This window comes from Chinchilla lanigera, unplaced genomic scaffold, assembly GCF_000276665.1.
Source record: "Chinchilla lanigera isolate Chin_1 unplaced genomic scaffold, ChiLan1.0 scaffold00040, whole genome shotgun sequence".
Taxonomy (NCBI): Eukaryota; Metazoa; Chordata; class Mammalia; order Rodentia; family Chinchillidae; genus Chinchilla; species Chinchilla lanigera.
In genome coordinates this window covers 5,035,049-5,062,731 of record NW_004955441.1, presented here as the reverse complement: position 1 = coordinate 5,062,731, position 27,683 = coordinate 5,035,049, and the positions used below count along the sequence as shown (strand labels likewise).

Here is a 27,683-nt window from a genome sequence, read left to right as displayed (position 1 = left end):
AACTCATGACCTTGTGCTTGCCAGGCAGGTGCTGTGCCGCTGAGCTAAATCCCCAGCCCCTGCATGTTTTTCTTTCATCTAACATTTTTAACTCTGTTGGAGGGTCACCTAGTAAACTAAAATTTAGCTTGAGCCTTAGCTCATTGTCTGAATGTCATATAAATATTGATCATATGCAGAAATACTAACTCATTGCATAGCTTTTGCATATTATTTAGGAAATCATGGTCATATAATAGTTAATGCTGTCAGACTCCCATTTACTTGTGGGTGAAATTTAAGAAGACATAGCCTACTGCACTTATGGTTCATTGAAGAAAAAATCTTGAGAAATGAAATTATATTACATTTATTACATTATTAATCACCAGTTCTGTTTGCTTTATGGTCCATAGGTACCTAAGATCACATCAAGCCTGCCTTCTCCTGTAAAGCTATCTTTAAATGGGATAGCAATAGCATTAGACGCTATATTAACATATGAATGTATTGTTAAGATATTTCTGCATTTTTAATTTTAGAATCTTACTGTCCAGCTAGTACTCAAAAAAGTTACAAATATATTCCTAAGAATTGATTTCTTCTTGATACTTTTGATCACAAATACAACTCTAGACTAAGTAAAAAGGTACCTTCTTCTGTATATTAATTGTAGATAATAACTAAATTTAGGAATTTTCAATTAATGCAGTTGAAAAACAGTTACATCCTTCTGATTATTTTCATTAATGTTGCCCAACAGGAAATAGAATTAAATGATTATAGTGTCTCTAAATATACTATTTTCCTACTAAATTTGATGTAGCATTCTTTGTTGTAGATTCCCTTCAACTTGTTACATAAACATTGTTTAGTAAATGGCTTAATTTGTGCTAGAAGCTGTACTTAATGTACTTTTTCTCAATACTATGCAGTAAGAACTAGCCAGGTTCAGGCTCTGAATCTGTCTCCAAACTACATGCTCATTTGTTATGTCCTTGGACCTATTCTGTGTGTGTGCTCATGTAAAATTGTGACTCAGGTGTTCTTAGGCAGTGTGTAAACTCAACAAAATCTGTGGAGTATAAAGGTGAACTTCTGCCCTACTTTATATTGAAATACTGTGATTTTGTTTAACACGTCCAAATTCACACAATAAATACATTTTTAGATGGGAGTTTTTACAACTCATACCTTATTTACTGAAATTAGTTCCCCAAGATTTAGTCATATGAGCATTCCAGATAGAGTTTTTCACATGGATTGAAGGGCAGTAACTGCACTCTTACACTCAGCACCTTTTGGCTTTCTGTTCCACCTCCAACTATATATCATCTGTGCTTTTTTCTCTTCACCCTGTTATGTTCTTATGTGTACTCCTCACCAAGTAAACCTAAAAGGCTGGCTGAAACCCTGTGGCTGACCTTGGTGCTGTTATCTTCACCTGCAGCACCAGTGGCATCCATAGCTTATCTTTCCCACACCCACATCTTTTTATTCCCACTTTCTTAAACTTTACTAAAGAAAAAAAACAGTGGTAGTGGTAAATCTCCAGAGCAGTCAGTTTTCTGGGATTCTCCCCTCAAAAGTGGGAACTGATTTCCAAATACATGCCAGAAGTTTACCTAGGCCCCATTTGTACTTAAAGTGAACTGAAATCTGAAGTGTTCATCTTCCAGTTTTCCCCAGTCCGTGATCTGTGTTTGGATCAGCAAAACTACTATGGCTTTATTAATTTTTGTCTATAGCTCTCTGAGTTCTTCCATGTGCAGGAATTGCATAATTTGGGCACCTTCATTAAGAACTGCATTGCATCTCCAGTGTCATGACCAAGAATATCTACAGTAACAGACAAGTGCTCGCTTTAGCAGCACATATACAAAGCAACAGACAGTTGTTTGGCTTTAGCAAATACATCCTCTGTTAGGTACTCCAAAAATAAAACATGAATTGCCTTAGCATTACCAGGTAAAACAGGGTAGCCAAAGCCATCACGTCAGAATTAAAGTTGAAATTACTGTACTTACATCCAAATTTACCATGGCTCTGCATCCTTACATTGTCAGGTTTTTGTTTTGGGGTGTTTTTTTGTTTTGTTTTTTGCATTATCAGACACTAACTCCTTTATTTTTCAGCATTATCTCCATATTCAAGTCTAACATGTAAACCATGAAGCCAGTCAGTTGCTTCCTGACTATACTGAATCTTGAAAGGACATTTTTAAGATTAAGGACATGTTAATCTTGAAAGGACACCTTAACATCTCTGAGATACATTTCAAAGAAGTTGAGCCAGTTACTGCTGTGGATGTTTTTTAAATTACCTCTATCTTCATTGTAATGTCTGATTTTCTGGTTTTCAAGACAGACAGTAAAGTTCCTAAATTCTGTTTCATCTTTGCATTTGAAGCCAGCAGGATTGTGGTAGCTGTTAGCTTGCATGGGAACATGGTCCCTGCTTCTTGCTCAGAGCCCCCGGCCCTCTACCAGGAAAAGAGAAGCGAGGTTGAGCAAGTGACTCAGGAACCAGTGACACGTGCCCACATCTTTTTGTTTTTTGCTTTTTGAGACAGTTTCCCTTATGCAGTTCAGGCTGGCCTAAAACTCACTTTGTAGCCCACACTGGCCTAGAACTCACAGCGATCTCTTGCATCAGCCTCTGAAGTGCTGGAGTTAAGGATGTGCACCAACACTCCTGGCCATCATGTCTACATTTTTAAAAGAAAGAACAGGATAAACGCTGGAGTTTATTATTGAAACCACAGCTGTGGCCTTTCTAGTAGGAGGGACGGGGAAATACCGTGGAATCATTGATTTAGAAGTAGTCTTATAGTTTACTGTAGAACATCTAGCCTATCTCCTCGAGCACTTGGTGATAGACTCTGCATTCTGTCAGTTTAATAGAAATGAACATATACCACTTTTGTATACCTGTGATTATGATTAAGCAGAACAAAGAAAATTTTTAAAAGGTCCCACTGTAGACACTGCACTCAGTAAACTGTCTCTTTCCAGATGACTGCATTGACTTTCTTACTGTTTCTCAAACATGCCAGACATGCTCCTGTCTCCAGGGCTTTGTATGAGCTTTTCCCTTTGCTGTAGTGCTTTCTCCTTCAAATATGTGCGTGATGTGTCCCCAGATAGCTTTTCCTCAGTGAAGCCCTCACATTCCATGCAGCGTTAAACCCACTCTCCCAGTAACTCCCTCACTTTAACTCATTTTCTTTTCTCCATTACACTTACCAGTTCCATTCTAAGTAATTTGCTAACTTGTTCCCTATTGTCTATATCACTTTGCTAGAATAAGCGAGCTCCGTGGGACAGGACTTTGTCAGTTTTATTTTTAGTAATGAATCAAGACTACCTGTACAGTACAAGGCACATGACAAATATTCAGTGATGTGTTTATGTGTGAAATTATCTACCTCTTCTTAAATGAAAAAGTGTACAGTGATTCTATTTGTGTAACTTTGAAAAAGTAATGTGTATTATATGTATATTTATCGTTATATATAAAAAAAGATTTATAACTTGCATTGATTAATAATATGACTCTATCTGGGGCGCACATTGTAGGACACAGAGAAGGGGCAGGGGCTTTTGTTCGTTAGATATACAGTAATATAGTGTTTCTTTTGCTGTTGCCTGAAGAGGATATAGTAGAGTATTGGGAGAAGATAGAGCATTCTCAGAGCTAAGTATTTAAATGGGGAAATATTATCAGAAACTTAGAAACTTTGTGGTTTGAACACTGTGGTATAAATTTAGCCTTTTCCCCAGCTCTTGGAAATCATTCCAAAACCCTAAGAATAACGATAAACAAAAGAGTATACTTTACTTACATCTATGTATTAAAACTGTTTCTTTACTTAAATTGGTCATTTAACTGTCCCGCACCGTCTCCAGAATCTGCACCATCCTGGGATTGTAAACCTAGAATGTATGTTTGAAACTCCAGAACGTGTCTTTGTAGTAATGGAAAAACTACATGGAGATATGTTGGAAATGATTCTATCTAGTGAGAAAAGTCGGCTTCCAGAACGAATTACTAAATTCATGGTCACACAGGTACTTTAACTCTTTTCTGAAACTGGGCAATAATTAAAAACTAAGAGAACTAAATAGCAGTGCTTTTACATATTAAGAGATTGTGGGAATTGTTAACCTTGAAGAACAAAATAACATTTCTAGCTAAACCTTGATAAGCAGTTTCACATTATTACTCCTTTCAAAGCTTAACACTGGGGTTTAATTCATTTTCCAGACCTTGGAAAAAAATTTACTTTGTTCTTTAATTACAGATACTTGTTGCTTTGAGGAATCTACATTTTAAAAATATTGTGCACTGTGATTTAAAGCCAGAAAATGTGCTGCTTGCATCAGCAGAGCCGTTTCCTCAGGTAAGGTATTCTCCAGAATCTTCTGAAGAGTCATTTTGTGTATTTCCATCATTTACAAAGTGCCCACACAATAAAAGGCACTGTACTAAGGTTCAAAGTACATCTCATCTTACACAAATAAAATTTTTAGTCTGTAACTGGACATGAGGATTAACTAAGTTGAATTTTTTATTAATCATATTGTTTATGTTCACTAAGACTTTTTCAGACTTAACTAGATATCAAGGAGTAACTTTTTGCACAGAAGACTTTGTAATTCACTTCTCCCCATGGGTTGAGAACGAGGTGGGAAGAATCAGCCTTATGGTACTTGGTGCTCAGAATAAATTCCTCATAAAACAAATGGAGATGTTACCTGAAATGGAAGATGAAGGACTTACTGAGCTAGGCACCCAAAACATGTTTTGTTTAGGGTACTTATACTCAAACATTTTCATCAGCAACATAGGAATTACATTTCCCATCACCAGGAATGCTCACTTGTATGACAGTATGTGCGTGTATGTCCTGCCTACGTATGATATACTCTTGATTTTTAATTCAGTTGTTTCACTTTTTAAAACCATGCTGATCTTGATCAGCTAAATTTTTTATTTCCTAACCTGCTAAATAAATCAAAACTCAATTTTGAAACAACTGATTTTGTTTTGCTTGCTTTTTTAGTAACAGGGATCAAACGCAGGGACACTATACCACTGGGCTACATTCCCAACCTTTTTTATATTTTATTTTGAGACAGGAGTCCATGTTGCTCAGCCTGACCTCAAACTTGGCATCTTCCTGCGTCAAGTACCTGAGATTATAGATGCTGTGACTTCACCCCTGATGAAAAAAATGTATTTTTAAAAATCATTCTACATTTCACTTTTAAAATAGTAACCATGTTCTTAAAGCCTATGTGGCTAAAGTGATTCCTTATCATTGGGAGGTTTGAAAAGGTCCCCTAATAGTTGGTGCAATGTTTTAAATAAACTTTCTGTAAGTTATCTTATTTGATCTTCAAAATAGAATAGGCAAAGGATGTACACCCCATGGCTAAAGCTAGAATCCCAACTTCTTGATCTCTACTTTTCATGATCCACATTGTTCCCATTAGAAGCAAAGTGGAAAAAATGTTATTCCCTTGATAATCTTTCTTGCTCAAGTACTAGCTCTGACCATACTTTAGTTGCCAGAATGCTAAATCATCTCTATTAAGGTGTTATCTAAAGCGTGGCATTTAATAAGAGAGAGAAAAAAAATATTTCTTCAGGGTCTGTACTCCTACTCTTGAAATATTCAAATAGAGAAGCAGCAAATTCAGTAATGATGCAGAGCAAATACCTTTCATTAAATCATGTCAGAGTCCATATCCGGGAAATAGCAAGCAGCATGACATTTCTACCTTTTTGTACCCCAATGGTTACTTGTACGACTTTTTCTAGAGGTCCAATACCTTTTCTGTGAAATTAATGCTTTTTCTGAAGCATTCTGTGAGTCAGAGCATTTCTTCAGGAAAGTACTTGGAATTTACTTGTTCAGCATAAATACAGTCATTAAGCACCAAAATCTGAACCTTGACAAAAAAGATGGGTAGCAAGGTCAGTGTTCTGAGCTCATTATACTTCCAGAACTCTTTTCCTCCGAGGACATAGGAGGGACTATGGCTACCTTCACAACTTTTTTCAAATCTTAGTATTTAACTAGCAATAATTTGTCCCACACAAATAGAAAACGCTTATTCCTTGTAGCAGTCTCAATACATAGTGTCCTTGGGAAGAAAGTGATCTCCTTAATAGACAGATGATAAAAGATCACCATTTTCCATTTCTTTAAAAAAGAAAGAATTGAACCATTGAAATTCCAGTCTGGTAGTTGGCATTCTGGAATACAAATTTTTGTATTCTAGAATACAAAGTTTTATTGAAGTAAATATTAGGAAAGCTTTTTATACTATGTTACTGTCACATAGCTATCGATATATCCTCCTTTTAGAAAAAGGATGTTTCAGGTCCCTTATCTACAATTGCTTAGTATTCACAATCAGCATAGTTGGCAAGTGCATTGAAATGATCTGATACCATATTGACAGGCCTACCTGATACATAGTTACATACATAAAATTAACATCTCCCTTGATTTCCAGGTGAAGCTCTGCGACTTTGGATTCGCACGCATTATTGGTGAGAAGTCATTCCGGAGATCAGTAGTAGGAACTCCAGCGTACTTAGCCCCCGAGGTTCTCAGGAGCAAAGGTTACAACCGTTCTCTAGATATGTGGTCAGTGGGAGTCATTGTCTATGTGAGCCTCAGTGGCACATTTCCATTCAATGAGGATGAAGATATAAACGACCAAATCCAAAATGCTGCATTTATGTACCCACCAAATCCATGGAGAGAAATTTCTAGCGAAGGTAAAAAATAAACTTTGACTCTGTGCCCTTTAATCTAAAAATCTTTGTGATCTCATTCTCTCTAATCTTACTTCCCTATTCAGTTATCAGCTTCTGAGTACTCTACCTTTTGTACTATTTTCTTCGTAATTCCCAGGCTTAATAGTAATCCAGGCCCAAATAGCCTCATTCTGAAACTACTAACATATCTTTTTAATTGTCCTATCCATTCTAAGGATGTCAAAGTTTTTAGAGCTTTTCATGATAGAAACATCGCACTGCAGCGCACATGCCATAGGTTCACCACCACTGCAATGGAGTCTCTCTTGTTTCCTCCTAGTCACCACTGCCAAATTATGTTCAGGAAGCACTACTTTCATCTTAATCCATTCCCAAACACACACACACATCCCACAGTACTGAAGATCGTTACCCAGGGCCTTCATACTGAGCTACATCCCCAACCCTTTTTTTTTTTTTTGAGACAGAGGTCTTGTTGAGTTGACAAGGTTGGGTTCAAACCTGTGGTCCTCCTGTCTCAGCCTCCCAGAAGGATGGGGGAAGGATGGGGTTATGGGTGCACACCACCACACCCAACTTGGCTTCCCTAACATCATGTTGCATTCCTCACCACTGTAGTCCTTCTAACCCTTCTAGAGCTCCTTAACTTGTGAGTCACCATGAAGTTCTCCCTGATTGCCCTCCTCTAAACTTAGTGAGTGTAAACTCATTAAGACTGTCTTGGTTACATTTCTCTCGTTGCTGAGACAAAATACCCAACGCCCAAAATGAAGGAAGGAAAGGTTTATTTAGCTTACAGTTTGTGGAGGTTTCAGTCCCTACTTGGCTGGCTCCGAGGCAGAAGATAACAAAGCAACAAGAGCAAATGAGGGAATGGCAGCCTAACAGCAATGCGGCCAGAGCAAAAAGGGAGGAATCGCGGCAAGCAGCTTCTTTCCCGGCCGTACTTTGTAAACAGGCTACCCCCACCTAAGGGGCGTGTAGCTGTCACATAATCTCCATGCCCTCCTCTTCCACAGGCTCAGGATGTATACAAAGCACCCTGGCTTCCTGCTGAGTCACTTAGCCAAACCTCTAGACTCCCCAAGTTGACACAATGTATAAACCATAACAAAGACTTTTCTTAATTACTGTTTCGATCATTTTGTCTTGAGAACAAGGTTGTAAGCTCCTTGAAGAGACTTGTAGTTGAAGTTCTCTATACATAGGAGCTTTATATTCAATAGACAGTTCCTTCTGTTTCAGTCTTCATGTGCACCTATATTGTGAAGCTTCGTACATTTGTTCTCCCTGAAAGGCTTTTGAGTTTGTAGCCCCTGGCTGTATACTGAATTGGCTGGTGCTTTTCAGTCTACTGTCACTAATAAGAGCCACTAAGGCATTATTTAACAGTGACCTAGAATTTAATAGGAACTGTGTTGGGAAATACCCACATGTGAATTTAGCCAACTCTTGGAACAGGTAGGACCCCCCCACCAAGGTGCTGGGCCTAATTATAAGGACTGATAAAACAGCCTTTCAGCATATCCCCAGATTCAGATTCACCAGTTGGAGTAACTCAGGAATGTACATTTTAAATAAATACCTGGGCCAGGCGTGGTGGGGCATGCCTATAATCTCAGCACATGGGCAACACTTGGGATGCTGAGGCAGGAGGATCACTGTGAGTTCAAGGCCAGCTGGAACTAGTGAGTTTAAGGCCAGCCTGAACTACACAGCGAGACCCTGTCTCAAATAAAAATAAACACTTGAAATAATGCAAATAGTGAACCACAGTCTGAGGAACACTTTGTAATGTTTGGAACACAGAGAAATTCATAATTAAAGTACTTATGGAAGATCCTTGCTTATTTGATGGTATGTAATAGAAGACAAGTAGAATTAGTATATACATGTCTTTCGTTTGGCTTGTTTGTGGGCCTAGACTACTGGTGACAAACCTAAGGTACATGTGCCACAGCAGGCACACAGCTCTCAGTACACAAGCCAAGTTTGAACTGGTTTTCTAAACTAAAGCCTCAGTACTCAGGTTTAACTGCAGGATTGGTACTTTGCAACAAATAAAGATTTTGGGTTGCAGTTTGGGTACTCAGTCTCTAAAGGGTTCCTTAGACTTTCATATCTGTGCTGCAAATATATCATGATGCGGGACTGGAGTCAATATGTACTTTTATAGTTGCCTTGGTTTTACAGTTGATCCATTTATCCAAGTACGTACTAAAAATGTATGACAAGTTCTCACCATTTACACTAAAACACCCTGAACCTATTTATTAAAACCTGTGGAGTGTAAACTTTTGGTCTTAAGTTATCACCTCATTCCAATCATAGCCATAGATGCAAGACTTTGGCTGCTCTTCCAAACTATACTGGGAATAGAGAGGAACATGGTATCACTGGAAGAGATAAATAAGCCCATAATCAGTCTGTCTGATTCATCTTAAAAGTACAGCAGATAATATATAGCACTTAGATGCTAGGGACTGTTCTAAGACCTTTACATATATTACATTGATTTTATCTTCTGAACAAGTCCGTTTTTGCAGATGAGAAAACCAAGGCACAATGTAGTTTAAGTCACTGGTCCCATACTGCATCACTGGTAAGAAGACATGGTATGTTTTAGTCCATGAGTCTGGCTTCAGAGTATGTATTGTGAACCCATACTCTATACAGCCCTCTTAATCGAAGGAAAATTTCACAGGAATACTTAATTCAGCAAGCATTTATGGACCACTTTACATGTTGAAAAGTCTACGAATTTTAGAGGCAGAATTGCCTCAATGCTGCATTTCTATAAAGTAGTCACCCTGTGGGCAGACCACAGGTTTGGGGAACTTTACACACCCAAATTTATGTACCTAATTTTGTATTTTTCCCTTAGCAATTGATTTGATAAACAACTTGCTTCAAGTGAAGATGAGGAAACGTTACAGTGTTGACAAATCTCTTAGCCATCCCTGGCTACAGGTAAAAAAATCTCTGGTGATGCTCATGTAAGCAGTTCATTGATTTGTATGGCTGCAGCTCTGAAGTTATGTGGTATATCATTCAGATCAGCATTGATAAGCAATCAGTTACTCCCATGAACTGAAAGCACTGACTTAAGTCTTCTTTAGGGCTTTGTATATTAATTTCACTTTATTGTAATATTAACAGGACATACAGTTTTGTCAACTACATTTTAAATGTCCACAAAAAGACCCCCACATACATCATCTAAAATGTGTTTGGCTTGGTTCCAGCAAAAGGTCTTGCATAGATTTGTCAAAATGCATACACCTCAGAAACATGTGAAGTGAAATAAACCAGATGCAGAAGCTTAATACTCATACGGGAAATTCAGAGTATAAAAACAGTTGAATAATTTGCAATATTATTGAATATTGGTTGAATAATTCAATATTCAACCAATTGAATAATTTGAAAGCAAAAAGTATATATTAAAAGGAATGGCATGGTGGCATGGTGGCACACACCTGTAATCCTAGCACTCGGGAGGCTGAGGCAGGAGGATCATTCGTTGGGAGTTTGAAGCCAGCCTAGGCTACAAAGTGAAAATAAAAGATAGATAAAAGAAAACAAGGCAATAGATCTTTTGCAATGGGATGGGGACCAGGAGATACAGGAAAGTAGGAAGGTGAGGAAGGGAAAGGGACATTTAAAAGAATTAAAATGTGTCATGTACATGTACAATGAAAGTAGTCATTATGTATAACACACGTGTACTAATTTTAAAAGCCAACACAAAAATGTTTCCAGGTAAGGAGAGAAGCCTTAGAACTATTTCAAAGGGAGTAAAGGGTAGAATTAACAAAGGATTGGGTTTGGGACTCCTAGCAGTATAAAACAAAACGTTTTAGTGATTATTAGCTCTTTCAAAACCCTGAAACATGTTTTTATTTTTTAAATTTCATTAGAAACTACTTTCATTTTTTAGAGATCCTGGATTTGAAGGAGTGTTTATCTTCAACATTGCTAACTTAAAATATTACAATTCGAATTTGTGTAGCAAAAACTTATCAGGGGGAGTGATCAATTATGAATAGTGTGCTAAGCAAAAAAATGGCTGCCAGCGTTTTGTTTTTCAGTTCATATGCATTACTTTTTTTTCCTAGGACTATCAGACGTGGCTTGACCTTAGAGAATTTGAAACTCGCATCGGAGAACGTTATATTACACATGAAAGTGATGATGCTCGTTGGGAAATCCACGCGTACACACACAACCTGGTGTACCCAAAGCACTTCATCATGGCTCCCAATCCGGACGACATGGAAGAAGATCCTTAATTATCCGTGAACTAACTCCAAAAAGTTGCATTTTATGAACTAATATTTTGCTGCATAACTGTTGTTCCTTGTAGGTTGTCATCTGCAAGGATGCAAAGACATGAGGAAACGTGAGAAGGCATTGGTGACACCAGTACTGTAGTTCATGAGTAGGTACAGGAAAGGACACTGGTAGTGAAAACACGAAAGAATCAAGATGAAGCTTTTTATAAATTTTTGTAGCATAAGCAATAACTAGTTTTGTATTTTTTCCTAATCCTTCCCTTTCAAGTACAATAATGCCATTTAATTTATCTTCCCTTTCCTAATCTTACACATTTTTTTAAGAAAGCCAAGCTAGCATCCAGTTACCACATTTAGCGTTAACTGTGAGGCTAACAGTATATGATTTACAAAAGTACTTTTGAATGACTTATCTAACTGACCACCAAAATATTTAAGTTTTTCCTAGATACATATAAGAGGAGCACTGGACTATTTTACCTTTCTTTTTATGTCAGTCAAGACTCTAAAACAGTGATTTCTAATATTTTTTTGGAACTGTAGCTCTTAATATGGTCTCTACAACATAAAAACTCAAATTATCACCTTTGTGAGTATGCTGTAATAGCTGTAAGATGGGGGGGTGACTGGTATTACAAAACATACAACCCTGTAGGAACTGTTCCTAAGTGCTAAATAGTTATGTGTGCCTTCTCACAGCCCAGCTGGGCTCAACATTCATGTGATGCCACATTGTATACTGACATTCAGTGGGTGCCTATCTAAACTTCAGTTACATTATTTATTTATACCTAGGGTTGAATAATTTGAAAGCAAAAAGTATATATTAAAAGGAAGGGCATGGTGGCACACAGCTGTAATCCTAGCACTTGGGAGGCTGAGGCAGGAAGATCTTTGGGAGTTTGAGGCCAGCCTGGGCTACAAAGGGAGCTCAAGACCAGCCTGAACTGTATAGTGAGACCCTGTCTCAAAAAGAAAAATAAATAAATAAAAAGGAAGGTCAATGAAGGGCCAGTTAATTCTGCCGTCACTATGTAGCAAAGTGTGTCTGTCTTTCTTTTCCCTTAGCCTACTGGACAGCTTTACAATGTCTGGAATGTTTTAAAACTATTTAATTTTAAGCCATCTGGAGTGGATAGAGGTACACAAGAAACAGCTTATAGAAGTTCAACTGTATCATCAATATAGCAGAGTAAGCAATGAATAAGAACTTTTTACATATCAGCTCGAGCAACAAACTATTTTAAAAATATTTACTAATGCAGGTTGCGTATCCCTTAATCTGAAATGCCTGGGACCAGAAATGTTTCATGCTTCAGTGTTTTTCAGACTTGGGGACACTTACATACATCTTTAACTCTGAAGTGCTCTAAACCCAAAGCTTTGCAAGTGATGGTGCTTGCAGATTTTCACATTAGGGACGCTCAGTCTGTATTTCCCCAGAGAACATTTAAGATCTGGGACCATAAACTCACAGGAAACATAGTGGCTTTTTATTTGATCGTTCCTCAGTAATCACCAGGAACCTGTGTTTTAGTTTTTGTTTTAGTTTTTTGTTTTCCTCTTCCACTCTGAAGGAAAGGATTTACAGTCAGAAGATCTGGGTTTAAGTGTTTCAGCTGCACTGTTATCTAGCCGTGTTAGCTGAAGCAGATGTCAGTCTAGTTCCTTGGTTTGTAAAATAAAGATCGTAATTCTTTCCTCCACCTTCTTCAAAGTGCAGTCATAGGGATGAGATGTATATGAATGTGTTTAATAATTTTAAAGTATAAAAGTGTTAACTTGCCTACTGAGTTTGGGAGAACGAAAGTATGACCTATGTGAACAGACTAAAAGGTCTTTAGAGCTCTTTGAAGCTGTTCATCTAGGACTAAAAATATCCTTAAGAGAGTAAGAGAAACATTATGCAATGCCTCTGTGTTCTAAGTTTTTAAATACGTTTTAATTTATCCTCATAGTAGTCACATCAGAAGTACATTGTACATTTTAGAGATAAAGAAACTGAGGCATAGGGGATTAGCTGCTGAGGTCCACGCACTTAGTATGAACCCTCCTGGCCATTATGCTACACTACATATCTCTAGGAGATATTCCATATATTACATAGCATATCCTCACATAGCAGCTGTAAAGATTTAACCAAACTAATTTTGAGAATCTTTTTTTATAAATGAATTTTCCCTGTGATCAGTGATGACATCCCCAATTTCTCCAGAGTTTGTCTTTATATCAGTGTACACAAAATGGATTAATTTTGAGTTGCCAGGCAACCTACTGTGGTTTTACTGCATATGGTGAAAATTAACTGGAATTATGTTCATTTGCTGTACTTATGTAAACTTTTCAAGCCATGAAATTAATTGCACTCTTTTTGTTGAATGCCTACGTTTTTAAATAAAATTTTTAAAGGCACTGTCAGATAATTTGGAGTTGAGTAATTACTCCAGATACTGTATAACAAAATGTCTTGAAGTCAAATTGTGTTTGTGTAAGAAATAACTGTTTGCTAGAAACATTTGATAATGTACAAAGTAGTCTATAATGACACTGTTCAGTACATTTTTATATTTTTTGTTACATGCCACTTTTTGTAAATATTCTCAGAAAGCTTGATAATAAAATGTATTTCTGTATCATTATACTTTCACGTGAAAATCTTGGCCTAAGTCTAATAGAGATACCCACGGAAAATCTTACTTGGCTGCATTATTTTCCTCAGTCTTGGTAATAGAACTATTTTGAAAAGAGTATTTGTAGATGTAACTAATGGTGTATTTTAAAACAACCTTATAATTGCATACCAAATTTGATAATTATAACTAAATTTATGTTAGTCCTATGAAATTACTTGCAAGTATGTAAAGGTAACTTTCAACAAAAACAGAGTAACTGTAGAAACTTTGGTGTCCTACTTTTTCACTTGGTAAGATCTTAGAGATCTGTGTCAGAGACCCTATTCTACCCCCTCTTTTAAAGTATTTTTTATTAAACCAGTCAGTATTCATATGTACTTTTAAAAATAAAATAAAAATACAACTAGCTCTATTAAAAGGAAACTCAATTTCTCAGTAGCAGTTAAGTAAATTGGGAACATACATTTGTACCAAGAGTTACAAACCTAAAAGTTCTATAATTTTATTATATATAACATGGGCTATTTTTATTGACTGAAGAGATAAAATACATTAGGACTTTGGTTACCTTTAATGTATGAAATATGTTCCCTTTATTTTGATTTCTTAGGCAGGTTGAAGGATAAAAACTCCAAGCTGAAATATCACTGCCAGGCCAGTTCACTAAACCCAGCCACAGGTGATGCGGAGGGCTTTGACTGGCACGTGTTTATGTGATGACTTCTACCGTGAAGTCTCTGATGAGGTAGCAAGGCAAAGAAGTTAAATCTTTCTCCCATCTTCTGAGGGTTCATTAACATATCATACCCCTGAAGTAACTGCTGCCGCATTAATGGCTCAGCCGATTTATCTAAAAGAACCTGAGAAGAAAACATTTCTTAAATAAGAAAGGAAGGAGGGAGGGAGGAGAGAGAGAGAGAAAAGAAAGAAAAATTCATAGGTAGATATAACACTACTAACGACTCTCAAATATTCCAATACACCACTGCTTAAGATGTGAATTCTGATTACCTGCCCAAGGTTCACAGGATAGCTACTGAAACTGTAGTTCGCTGTAACCTAAACGTATGGCTCTATATTCTTAATGAATATCCCCAGTTTGCTTAAATTTAAGTGTCCTTGGAAGAACATTAATAGTCTTCATATGGATGAACATGTTTTTTACATGAACTGGGATACTATTGGGAAACCTTTACTCTACCTCTCATGAATGTTACCAGGCTGTGCTACCCTCCAGCTATCCGATTACCCAAAATCCTACACTACTGAAAAGACTGAAGCATAGTACTATGAAATAATATTTAATGGTGAAATAAATAATTACCTTCAGCCGGACATCAATACCCATATTTTTTAAAAATGTTTGCTGTTCTATTGGACCCAGAGAAGCTACTTTTCCTTGTGCCATCCTGCGCAAATAACTGAAGTCCACATCAGCCGTTAGGTCTGCTGTTCCAGGGGCAATTAAGACGTCATGAAGCCTGTGGCCACAAAATCCCTTCAATATAAAAGAAATGAGTTTTTGCACTCTCCTTTACTGAGATCAAATGCTATCATATTAGTACACATTTACTGCAGTTGTTGAAAATGGGGCCTACATCTGTGGCTTAGACTCTGCAGTAATACCTTTTTGCAAATAAGGCTATAAGGAAAACCCAATATAAAGTGCAAAAGTGAGGAGTGTCTCAAGATGCTGACCTTAAAGTTATTTAACATTTTTTACTATGTTTGTGATGATGGGATACAAATGATCTTATTTACTCTCCCAATGAATTTTGGTAATCAGAACCTAGGCTGTTTTTATACTGTATCTATGGGGTCTTGCTGTGTAGTCCAGACTGGCCCTGACCTCACTATGTAGCCCAGGCTATCCTCGAACTCGCAGTGATCGTCCTGCCTCAGCCTCCCGAGCACTGGGATTACAGGCGTGCACCACCACACCTGGCTTAAAATATACAACAATGCTAGGCACTGAAAACGAAAGACAAGATCTTCAGTGAGCTTCAAATTTAACAATGAAACTGATCGATCATATTACCGGATTATACATACTCTGAAGGTGTCCGTCTTTGTCCCATCGTGACCATAATCAGCAATCAGTGCAGCACCTCCAGTGAGTGCAATGCGCTCAGACAGCTCCTGGATGATAACCCCAGCGTCAGGACACACTTCAACATGATCCCTTGTTTCATCGTGCTAGTCAGGGAATAGTTTGTAGAATCAAAATATGTCACTCAAAAAAACTTTCCTAAGGTTTTTCAAGTTTCTCTATGAGAAGCATTTCTTAGTTACAATAAATTCCTTTTCAGTATGAGTACTTCCTCTATTCCTAATGTTTCACAGGACATCTAATAATGTAGACTTCTTCGATTCTCTGATGCTATCCACTAAGTTTGTGGACATTTTAACCTCTTTTATAGAAATGTGTATGCCCTCTCAACCCATTTATGGCGAAGTGCATTATCTGGTTTTTTTGTTTTTGAGAAAGGGTCTCACTGTAAAGTCCAGGCTGGCCTTGAACTCGCAATTCTCCTGCATCAGCCTCTAGAGTGCTGGGATTACCAGTGTGTGGCACCATGCCTAGTTCATTTTATCATGAAAGTACTTACATATCATAATAGAAATAAACATTCTACTTGGCGAAAAGCATGAGAAAAGGATTTTTGTCTACCTAGAACAGTGCCTCAAATTAAGTACTCAAAAACTTGGTGAGAAAAAACAAAAGATTTAAATCCAACATAACAAAACACCCTGTTACACAAGCATATTATGATGACTTCTGCTGAAGCAGGAAGAGTACCAATCATATGCTTGTATCTGGAAACATCAGCTTGTGGATCAGTGCCGCTAGACATGAGACTCTTATTACCTGCAATGTTCAACCATTACATTAGGGTCCACAAGATCAGGGGTCCACCACTATCAAACGTGAAGTGACAGTATTAATACTTGTCAACCTGACTGGTATATATGAAATTTTACTGATGCCTGAGATTACTGAAACTTTGATACTTTTTTTTTCTCCACCATGAAAATACATTATCTTTTGCTCCCTCCTAACACCACTAAAATGAAGGAAGGACCTGCTCTGATGTCTCTGCCTGTTACTGCAGTTATTAAAAGCTGAAGTCAGAGACGTATGGTTGAACCTTAGCTCTTGCAAGTGCTGACTGATACACAACTTAGTCAACCTAAGTCTTTTTCCTCATTATATATACCGTAAGTCTATTGCAAGAATTAAAAGAATAAGCCAGTTAGACTGGGCATGGTGGCCCACACCTACAGTCCCAGCACTCAGGAGGCTGAGACAGGAGGCTCGCTCAAGTTCAAGGCCAGCCTGAACTATATTGTGAACTCTTATCTCAAAAAAGAAGCCACTTAGCCCTACTGCTATTAAATAAATTGCGTCTGTGGTATAACCATAAAAATCATGAAGCCAGGCTTTTTGGGCATCAGTTGACAAATTACATGCTACTACCTTAGACTGTCTTCAAGATGACGGAAGGCATTATCATTTTCTCCATTCAAGTGAAAAGGAAAATTCACTCCCTTCTAAGTCAGTACCAATCAAGCCAGGAACTAAACTCCAAGGAAGGTGGGGGCCTTTATAAATCTGCTTGACATTCAGGTCAAGTTAGGTACAATATGAAAACACACAAATGTTCACAAGTGTTTACTCTGATATTTTAACTTCTAGTCTGCAAAGAGAATTTAATTCACAGGTATATGCTTGGAATCTATTGTGCTTTCAAAACAGCTAACTTCTGGGGTAGGCAATCCTTAATTAAGGTCCAGAAGGTAGGAAGTTTTCCTAAGGCAGAAAAAGTAAAAAGGAATAAAAGGAGGTGCTCTGAAGCCAAGATTTTCCTGAGAAGTATGTGGTTTTGGATCTTTAAACACAACCCTGAGGGGAGGTAGGCTCCTGCAGCTACTCCTTGAGGTCTACAGAAAACAGGAAATCTACCATCCTGGCACTCCAAATTTAGAACTGGGTAGAACATGAAGAAAAAGTAACGCCATACCCAAAAAGAATGAAATAGAACTTGCCTAGTACAGTTGCCTTGAGAATGAAATGAGAAAGTACTGAGATATATATAAAAAGCGCTCAATAAATGGGAGCTTTCACTGTAACTGTACTATCGTCAGCACTACAGTGCCTTCCCAGGCAGTTCTCTGTAAAGCTGACAGTATCTTCATTGTCTGATAGTTGAGCAACAGAATAAAAAAAGTAGGCAAGGTCTTGGCCAAGTGCTTCCTAGCTTTCTCATTACATGACATTAGGTGACAAACTTAAGAAATGATTTTAACCAATTCTCTTGAAATCAGATCCTCTGCACTTTTACTGTTAACAAAAAGCACCTTGAATGTTACCAACAATTCCCCTTGTTCAAGAACCTGAATTGTAACTCAGAAAACAATACTTGAACGCTCTGTTAGCAATAAGAGAAACTTAGAACAGTATTCCTACCTGCAGAAGAGCTTCTGCTGGGGTGACGCAAGGCGCCAGAACAAACCTCAGTTTATCAGAAACTTGTGGATCAATATCAATGAGTACTTCTCTCCATCCTTGGGGTGTTTTCTAAAGAAAATAAAATGAAAAAAATGTTCTGCGAGTTCTCATAATTGCCTTTTAACCAAAAATACTATTAGCTTTTTCTTTGCACATACACAACGTTTACAGAGCACTGAACAATTTTCGTAGAGAAACAGTATGAATAAACTGATATATGCACACAATACTGTAAGGAAGAAGCAGTAAGGAATGGAGCTACAGAACATAGGAAAATTTTTTTTAAAAGATAAGAAAATAAGCAGTGTGGAAGTTCCCCAAAATGGAGAACACACTCAGGAAGAGTAGTCAGATGCTGATGAGAACTGCTCTTGCCTTAATCATTACCAGTGGACGTACATTACCAAATCTTAAAGAGTCACAGAAAGAATGAGTAAACAATTGTTTAGAATTTTTTAAAGTTTGTCAAAATCCTTTTCTACATGTAACAGTCATTTACTATCTTACCCAGAAAATTAAGAATTCTTTTTTTCCCACTTTTTTTATCAGTGCACGTAAGTTGTACAGATTAATGGGTTCCACTTCAGCAGACTTGTATGTACACATAGCATACTTTATTTCCTCCCCTTCCTCTCCTTGCCCCATGCTCCCTAGTTTCGCATGGGAAGGGCGAGTCAGTGTGTGATCATCTTGATCATATTCACACACCAAAATAGCAGCACATAAAATCAACATTAAAAGGTCAGTAGCTTTTCTATACGTCAGTAGTAAGGTGCAAACAGAAAACAATTCCATTCACAATAGCTTTAAAAAAAAACATAGAGATCAATCTAACTCAGGAGGTGAAAAACCTCTAAAATTTTAGAACACAGTAAAAAGACACTGAAGACATTAGAAAACAGACTTTTCATGTTCATGGACCGGCAGAATTAATGTTATTAAAAAGACTATACAGTAGTACTAACTTGACAAAAGCATCTACAGATTTAGTGCAATCTGCATCAAAATTCATCATTCTTCACAGACGAATTAAGAATCCTTAACAATTAATCCAAGAACATCAAGACTTCTAGCTAATATTTCACCAGTCGTTAAAAATCACTCAACAGCAAGCCTTATAAATTTAAGTACTCTAAATGCTCATGCTTTCTTTCTGCACAAGACCTGTTACCCAATTACAAACATGACTTTTTCCATCAATATACCTGAAACTTATGCACAGGAAGAACATCAAAAAACTCATGCGCAAGAAAAAAGCTGTACCCTATTTAAAAATAAAAGAAAAAAATTAATGGTTCAGCATTTAAAGGCAATCAAGTCTTTAAAACATTAACTGTACAGAAGGAAATGTCTAACTATTCAGTATTGGAACCTGGGATGCTTCCATAATCATAACTACAAAAGAGACAGCCTACTCTTCATGGAAAATTTATTCTATGAGGAAGTAACTATCACTAGTCTCATGTTCTACATAACAGAGTCAGAGAACTGCAATGGCTGAATTACTGGTTAAATCTAATCACCACTCAACCTGAAAGAAATCAGACACACATTTGTTAGCTCACATTTGGAAGGCAACCTGAATTTTATAAAATCATCTGAGAGGGCTGAGGCCAAGGAATGGCTGCAGGACCCCACCCCCGGTTACTCTGAACCTGGATTCATCAGAGGTTCTTGAGTAGTACACACACTTTACCACCACCTCCTTAGGCAAGCAATCATTTTCAAGATTAAATAACTAACTCCTTCTACTAACACTGCTTTCTTCAGCCCTTGCTGCCTTAGGCTGCTTCATCATCAGTCCCATCCCTGCTACTAGGAAATACTAAAAGGTACAGTGGAAATTTAAATTTTGGCTATTTGTTTTTGCTTTGCTATTTAATTAATAGAACTACATGAAATACACTGCTCCTTAATATTAGGTAACTCTGTCTTCTGTTACAACGATCTTTTCTAGGAAAAAAAAGTGAGCTACTCTCTATGGAAAAAGAACTTGGCACCAATATTGAATGTGCTAAACTGATGTAAAAGGTTATGGTCAATGATCACTACTATGAGGTTGTGATTAAAATTCTCTGATTAATCCACGTGAGGGAATCACCTTTCGGAACATCCTGTAGGTCTCGGTACCAGGATATTGGCAGCCCCGACTTGGTAACACCTTTCATATACACTAGGGATTTGGCATTTTGCTCCAAAGGGATCTTTGTTTCGGTCAGTGTTGATGCCTGAAGATCGCTTAAGCTTTGGCTCACCTCTACCAGGTGTATTGATATGTCACAGTTTTTTAGCACAGATCCAAGCTGACTGAACACCTAAACACAGAAAGAAAAAAAATTATGGCAAAATACAATGTGTTAAAAAGATGTTAGGTGTTCTAATCATTTACTACATTAATTCAGTCAAATCACAAGTAACATTTGCTAAGATTTGCTCCTGACCCACGCCACTCTCCAGTCGGTAAGGATCATAACCTATTGCGTTATGAAGCATAATCTTAGACAGTGGTGGCAAAGCTATGGCATGCATGCCGCAGTGGGCTGTCTGTATCATTGAAAGCTCTAAAAGGTTTGCCATCACTGATCTAAGATGTGAACAGCGTACAATTTGGTTGCCTAATGACACATTATGATTAACAAAGGAAAATAAAAGATTTAGCATTCAATAAAACAATTTCAGGCTATAAAGCCTAAAAAAAGACCAAGGAAATAAAATTTATATGAGTTTGTTTTTGTAAATGCCGTATGTCTGTGAAACCATCTTATCCTTGAGATGATTAAACTGTATCCCAAGGAAATTAAATTTGAATGGCATTAATAACCTGGCAGCTTACCTTTTGGAACTATACCACATTTTCAAATTTTTTTTTTTTTTTTTAGCAATTGAACACTTTTTAACTATCGCAAACTTATAGGGAAGAAAGGAAAATATTAATTTATCAGTCTTTGCTGAAATTCAAAAGCATAAAGTCTCAATATTTTTCACTTGAATCTTCGTTGGTGGTTTGCCACCTATTTTTGAGATACAAATGTGCAGATACAGAACTATCAATTGAACAAGATATTTCCAAACTCAGACTGGAGATTAAACTATACATGGAAAATTTTCCCAAGAGAAAAACTTTTCAAAAGGAAGCTCGTGGGGCTGGGGATTTAGCTCAGGGGCACAGCGCCTGCCTGGAGGTCACGAGTTCGATTCCCAGTACAGGGGCAGAGGGGAACAAAAACAAAAGGAAGCTCGTGCCGGACATATTGTCCAGCGGTACAAGCATCTGCCTGGCAAGCGCAAGGTCCTGAGTTTGATTCCCAGTACCAAAAAACTTTTAAAAAATAAAAGTAAGCTCACTTAAAAACAGGTCTGTAATACCTGTTTTGGAAATTTTGTTTACATTCCTTTAAATATTCTGGTTCTGTAAGAGTTCTTTGTGACTTGATCTAAAGAGATATCTTAAAGGCTATGGGTTTACATTTTTTCAAGTACTTGAATAAGAAAACATTATCTCAAGAACTTTTTTCTTTTGAGACAGGGTTCACTATGCACCTCCGGCTGGCCTTAAGCTCACTTTGTAGCCCAGGCTGGCCTCGAACTTGCAACAATCCTCCTGCCTCAGCCTTCTGAGTGCTGGGATTACAGGCATGCACCACCATGCCCAGCTTCAAGAACTTTTTAAAATATTTTAAATTCAGGTAGCTTTGCCACTTTAAAGAAATATAAAAATGAGCCCTGAAAACTTGAATCAATGATTTTGTTTTCTTTTTTTTTTCCTCCCAAGTACAATCAGGATTATTTGTTAGATGCTTATAAATTTTGTTTTTTAAAAAAAACTTTCAATTCCCAATTTGAAGCAAAAGTCAAAGAGCATTAGGAAAATTCAATTTGGCCCGGAGATGCAGCTCAGTGACAGAACATTTGCCTAGCATGAGCAAGGCCTCAGGTTTAACTCTGAGTGCTAAAAAAAAAAAAAAAAAAAAAAAATTTAGCGTGTCTTTGTGTTTTTTTCAAGAATTGCCAGGCACATACAAAGTAAACTCAAAATAACTGATGGGCTCCAAAACAGCACAGACTACAGAAGTGTACTAGGTGGTACTATTTATCAGGTACTAACAGTGCTCTTTCTAAACGTTTTCATGAAGAACTGGATGGAATCACAGAAACAGACAGAATGATAAAATACCCACCATCTGCTCACTGAAACAGGACAGACCTACCCTCCACAGCCCCCACGTCCTCCCCACCTTCAGAAGTCACTGCCATTCTGAATTTCCAATTCACCACTTCATGGCTTTTCTTTATGAATCTTACTAAATATATGGCATCAAACAGATCTTGCTTACTGTTGACTTTTTTGGATTTTTACACAATCATAAACATTCTTTTGTGATTGCTATTTTTCCTCAATATCATATTTCATGTTGAATACTGCTGCATTCTGCCGGCTTCAAGCATTTTTACAGTACTTGGTATTCCACTGGATGGCTGTACCACAACTTACTGATCCATTCTCCCAAGGACAGGAATTTGGGTTGTTTCTGGCTTTCTTGCTAACCTCAACAATGCTACCTTCTTGTGTATGACTCCTGGCACACACATACACTAGTCTGTATGAGCAGCTGTAAAACTGCAGATTCATACAATCAATTGTAAGTAACTTGCAATTGAACAGATAATACCCAGTACCTTCTCAAAGTAGCTGTACCAAATTATACCTGTACCAGTAGTGTATGAGAGCTCCCACTGCTCCACATATCCCACCAACACTTTGTGATATCAGATTTTTTTATTTTTTTCCAATCTGATAGGGTTATGGTACCAGCTCGCTGTGAGAAATTCCCATTTCTCTATGAGAAACTGGCACTGTTTTTTTATTATCCATTTGGATTTTCTCTTTTATGAGGGGCCTATTCACATCTTTAGCTTGATTTTTCTATTATTTGTTATCTCATTGATTTAAAGGGCTCTTTATATATTCTACTATTGTTGGTTATATATGTTACAAATTCTCCCACTCTGTGACTAATCTCATCACTCCATAGTGTCTTTGACAAACAAAAATTTCCTAATTTCTAAAAAGAACAGAAAGTTCCTAATTTGATTTTCTTGAAATTAAATTTTTAATCTTTTCCATTATGGCTTCTGCTTTGATAGAAATAAAAACTTTACCTACTGACAGGACAAATATACTCTCCTGTAATATCTACTACACACCTATGTGTAGCTCTTACATTCCATGCACATATACACACACACGCAGGCACATACACGGTTTTAAGCTTATAACAGTAATGAGAAATGAACCATTTCATTATTCTAACATATTTTAGCTGAGAAACTTAAGATTGAGGTGGCAGAACTGAAAGCCAAAAAAATCAATGAAGTTAGCAAACTCAGAGTAAGACTAACCAATGAGACTTAAAGCCATTCTTTTATTACCTACCCTCAAAATATCTCCCATGAGGGTGCCCCGGCCGGGGCCCAGTTCTACCAGCTGGAAAGCTGCATTTTTCCCGGCCGCCATCCATTCACTAATGAACCATATCCCTAGTAGCTATGACAAGGAAAGACATACATTGAAGTGTTATAAAGTACAAAACTGTATCACAATGTAAAGTCCCATATAAACATACACTTTATGCCATAAAGTACCTGCAAATAACTGTATGTATATTATTTAATATGTACACAATGCACATACACACAGAACTTCAGTAGGACTATATATATCACAACATACACCATGTAGGAAGCTTAATAATAGAAGAAAATGCTTTTATCCTTCATCTGTACCATGAGGCTTTTTATTGCAGAGAGAGGAAGGGAGGGGAGAGGGAGGGGAGAGGGAGGGGAGAGGGAGGGGAGAGGGAGGGGAGAGGGAGCACACAGGGTCATGGAAAGCCTTTGGCAGAATGCTGATAAGGGCATGAGTACAGAGAAACTGCCTGAGACCTGAAAAGGTCCACCAGCAAGGATGGGTGAGAGGATCTCAGATCTGCCCCGCGATCAAAATTGGTAGGTAAGAGGACATCACTTACAACAATGTTCTAGTCTTTGAAAATAAAGACATCTGAAATGAGACTATGACATTTCTTCACACTCATAATTTAAATAATTACCTCATTCTTTGATATAATTAGTTCGTCTAATTAACCTGGATTCTACTTCCTCTCGCGTACACTTTCCTATTTCTAAATTATCAAAGGTACTTATACGGAAGTAACTGAAATTCTGTTCCTTAAAAGCAGACTTCCACTGTAGCTGTGACTAAATCATGGCTGCGAGCTCTAGAGCTCATCTTGAGTCCACTAATTCTTCGGTGTTCTTTTTTATCTTTTCTCCCTCTTCTCCTCTATTCTCAGCTTCATCTGGTTCTTTCTCCAATTTGTTGGCTTCCATCTCTTTTCCTCCTGTACATCCTCTTATAATCTATTTCCCTTTCTACAGTCAAGTACAAATTTTCCAAATGTCCTCTCTACCATTTTCCCATTTCCTCTCTATCCCCTCTAAAGAATTAAAACTTTTGAGGAATCACACAAAAACCCTTGTAAAATATTACTATACATTAATACAAACTGATCTGCTCTCAAATGTTGATGGTGTTACTGTCTTTCATAGTTTACGGACGGTGTTACCTCTCCAAAGATCTGACTTATTTCAGGTGAAGTAATAAAATCTCCTTTTTCTCCCAGCATATCACGGTGCATATAATATCCCTGAGCAAAAGGAAAAAATAGAGAAAAATTAATTTTCAAGTAAGACTTTTTAAAACTTCTTCAAAATCTTATACACACCATGAAATATTTAGTGTGAAACTTCTCTCAACAGGCAAGATAGAGACAGTGTCTTTACTTCTTTTACAAAATAGGATTCAGTCTGCCAAACTGATAGAAAAAGTTACTCCTCAGCCGCAGACCCAGGAGCCATGCAGCGCGCATCTCTGCCCTCCCTGCCCTCCTTGCCCTTTCTGCTCACAGTTCAGCCACAGACCCCACCCAGCCTTCCCGCCTCCTCTCCCAAAGGAGCCAGGCCTGCTGATGATATTCTGTTTCTTTTGTTGTTTTCTGAGATGGGGTCTCTCTATATCACCCAGGCTGGTCTTGAACTCAAGATCCTCCTGCCTCAGCCTCCGAAGTACCTGAGATTACAAACTTGTACACCAGCGCTGGCTAATGTTTTGCTTCTGGTGTTGGCACGTTACACGACAGTGTTCACTCACTCTGTGAAAATGCACTCAACTGGACTCTTGCGATCCATGCACTTTTCTGTATGAACATCACACCTCAATAAAAAGGTAGGCTGTTTATAAATTAGCTCTAATGTCTGCACATCTATGCTACTGCACATTCTCCCTTTTCATTTCTTGCTCAAAACTATACTCAACCTTTGAGTCTGCTCAAAGGCTGTCTTTGCTGACCTCCTGCTCAGCCCTCTGGCCTAAGTCTAAATCCAGTGCTTCCTCTTCTGAGCTTATTGCTATATCTGTGCTCTTCACAAGAAGCGGTAATTATTTAGGAGAGAGAACTATGCCTTATTTCTTTTCATATCCCAAGTTTTAAAATAATACATAACTTTCAAGAAAGAATTTCCTGTTCAAAACTTTCCCTGCTTCTCAAATACCTCACTCTACCATCTCATACTTAGCAGGCGGCCCTGGACTCCTACCCTGTGCAAGAAGTGAGACAGGTTCTTCAAAACACTGCCCCGCCTGGCTTCCACCTGCCCCACTCCCTCTCAGACTCACAGGCTTCCCTGTCTGTCCGTCCGCCAGACCTAATGGTGTGGACTGCCACTCCTTACTCAACACCCCCAGGCTCTTTTTATCAGCCCCTATCTCTTACAGCTTTAACTTTTCCCTTTTGGCATTAGAAATAAACTCACTCTCATCTTTAGAAAGAGAACCTTTTTTCTCTATCCGTAACATTACCCTTTTAGAGGGGATGAGGTTTCACTTCAGAAGCAAGCATGTCGGGGGCAGTGAACCACGCTGGTAACATAGTGCAGCCTACAGTAAACCCTTCAAAGAATTTTTAAATGCATACATGTTTTCAGGACTCAGTACTGAACGCAGGGCCTCCACACTGAGCTACATCCTTAGCCTATTTTTACTTTACTTTGAGATAAGGTTCCATAAATTACTAAACTGCCCTGGCTGGATATGAAGTTGCAATCCTCCTGTCTCAGCCTCCCAGAGTGGTCGGTTTATAGGAGTATGTCAGCTTAACTGCACATAACTTTAAACACACAGAATTACAGAAGAAATCAATGGAAAAATACTTATCTAGTGTTTAAAAATATGCTTTTTCTAGTGTATCAGAAAACAAAATCAAGTGAAAAATCTAATAATTAACTAAGTTTTAAAGGATGAACACAACAGTATTCTGAGGTACTTGTAAGCACTGTACTGTGACAATGACAGTATCAATTCTCTCCACTGATTTCAAAGTCCCAAGTATTGGCTGGGCATGGTGGTACACACCTTTAATGCCAGCAGTCTGGAAGGCTGAGGCAGGAGGACTGCAAGTTCATACCCAACCAGGGCAAGTTAGTGACTTTGTGAGACCTTGTCAAAAAATTAATAAAGTTTGCTAATGCACCTCAGTGTGAAAGCCCCTGGTCCAATCCCCAGTACCAGAACTGCCAATGTTCTTAGCTGGTGTCTGTTTATAATTTTTAAAATGCTGAATTTCAATTATGAGTTAATGAAAACAACAGAGTCATTTCTTCAATTCAAGTTCACAAGCCCTCAGCTTTCCATTCCAGGGTCTCTAAGGCTACGAATCTCATACTAAATGTTGGAGTTATCCCAAGTCTTAACGCTGGGAAAATTTCTTTATGTACACTCTCCCTGGTTTCTTGGCTTTCAGCGCCACCTATACACTGACTGCAACCAAATTCACACATGCACACCCAATCCGCTCCTAACTTCAGACACCTACAGTCAACTGCCACTTCCTACCTCCACCTGGACATCACTGCCACTGTCAGACACAGCTCCTGATTAGATCTTCTTTCCCAGAACTCCTCCAAACCCGCTTCTTGCATCATAACCGTCTCAACAGAAGGCACAATCTTCACCCAACTGCTCAAGCTAAAAAAATCTAAGACTCAGTCTTGATCCTTCTCTCTCCTTCACCCTTCCACGTATCAGCAAATCCTGAGTCCAAGATCTATTTCTGAAGCGCCCATTTCTCACCTTATTTCTACCACCACACTGACCTAAGCCACCTATCTTGTAGCACTGCCCACAAACATTACAATAGCTCTGCCTGTGGGAAACCTATGGACACTTACATAGCTTCACCACACCCAACGTCTCACAGATGTCAACCACAAGTGAAACATTGTAAACCACTATCACCAAACCACTTTGCAGAGTGGACAAGGAACTGCAGGCCAGAAAACTGTGACAGTTCTGAGCCCTAGCACAAAGACCTAGACTCTGTTCTCAAAAGTAAAACCCCGACACTGGGTGTGGTG

At 38.0% G+C, this 27,683-nt stretch overlaps 2 protein-coding genes across 4 annotated transcripts in view; one reads left to right on the top strand and one right to left on the bottom strand.

Annotated features, from left to right (window-relative positions):
• Positions 1 to 11,653, top strand: part of Prkd3 (protein kinase D3) — a gene marked incomplete at its 5' end in the record, with an annotated part of 61,713 nt that extends 50,060 nt beyond the window's left edge. Inside the window, 5 exon segments of the mRNA XM_005390869.2 lie at positions 3,888 to 4,049; positions 4,283 to 4,381; positions 6,507 to 6,774; positions 9,659 to 9,744; positions 10,893 to 11,653. Of these exon segments, the coding sequence (XP_005390926.1) occupies positions 3,888 to 4,049; positions 4,283 to 4,381; positions 6,507 to 6,774; positions 9,659 to 9,744; positions 10,893 to 11,066 (789 nt within the window). The 3' untranslated portion in view covers positions 11,067 to 11,653.
• Ndufaf7 (NADH dehydrogenase (ubiquinone) complex I, assembly factor 7) overlaps positions 11,012 to 27,683 on the bottom strand; it is a 17,967-nt gene continuing 1,295 nt past the window's right edge. Inside the window, exons 3-11 of one of the 3 annotated variants that reach the window (XM_005390873.2) lie at positions 24,839 to 24,919; positions 23,647 to 23,757; positions 20,314 to 20,527; positions 19,418 to 19,476; positions 18,171 to 18,281; positions 15,755 to 15,898; positions 15,027 to 15,200; positions 14,271 to 14,562; positions 11,062 to 11,148 (exon numbers count right to left, since the gene is read on the bottom strand). In XM_005390873.2, coding sequence (XP_005390930.2) covers positions 14,347 to 14,562; positions 15,027 to 15,200; positions 15,755 to 15,898; positions 18,171 to 18,281; positions 19,418 to 19,476; positions 20,314 to 20,527; positions 23,647 to 23,757; positions 24,839 to 24,919 — 1,110 coding nt within the window. In that variant the 3' untranslated portion in view covers positions 11,062 to 11,148; positions 14,271 to 14,346. Of the gene's footprint in view, positions 11,149 to 14,270; positions 14,563 to 15,026; positions 15,201 to 15,754; positions 15,899 to 18,170; positions 18,282 to 19,417; positions 19,477 to 20,313; positions 20,528 to 23,646; positions 23,758 to 24,838; positions 24,920 to 27,683 lie in introns of all 3 variants that reach the window. The other 2 variants (XM_013517532.1, XM_013517533.1) reach the window with 2 other exon arrangements.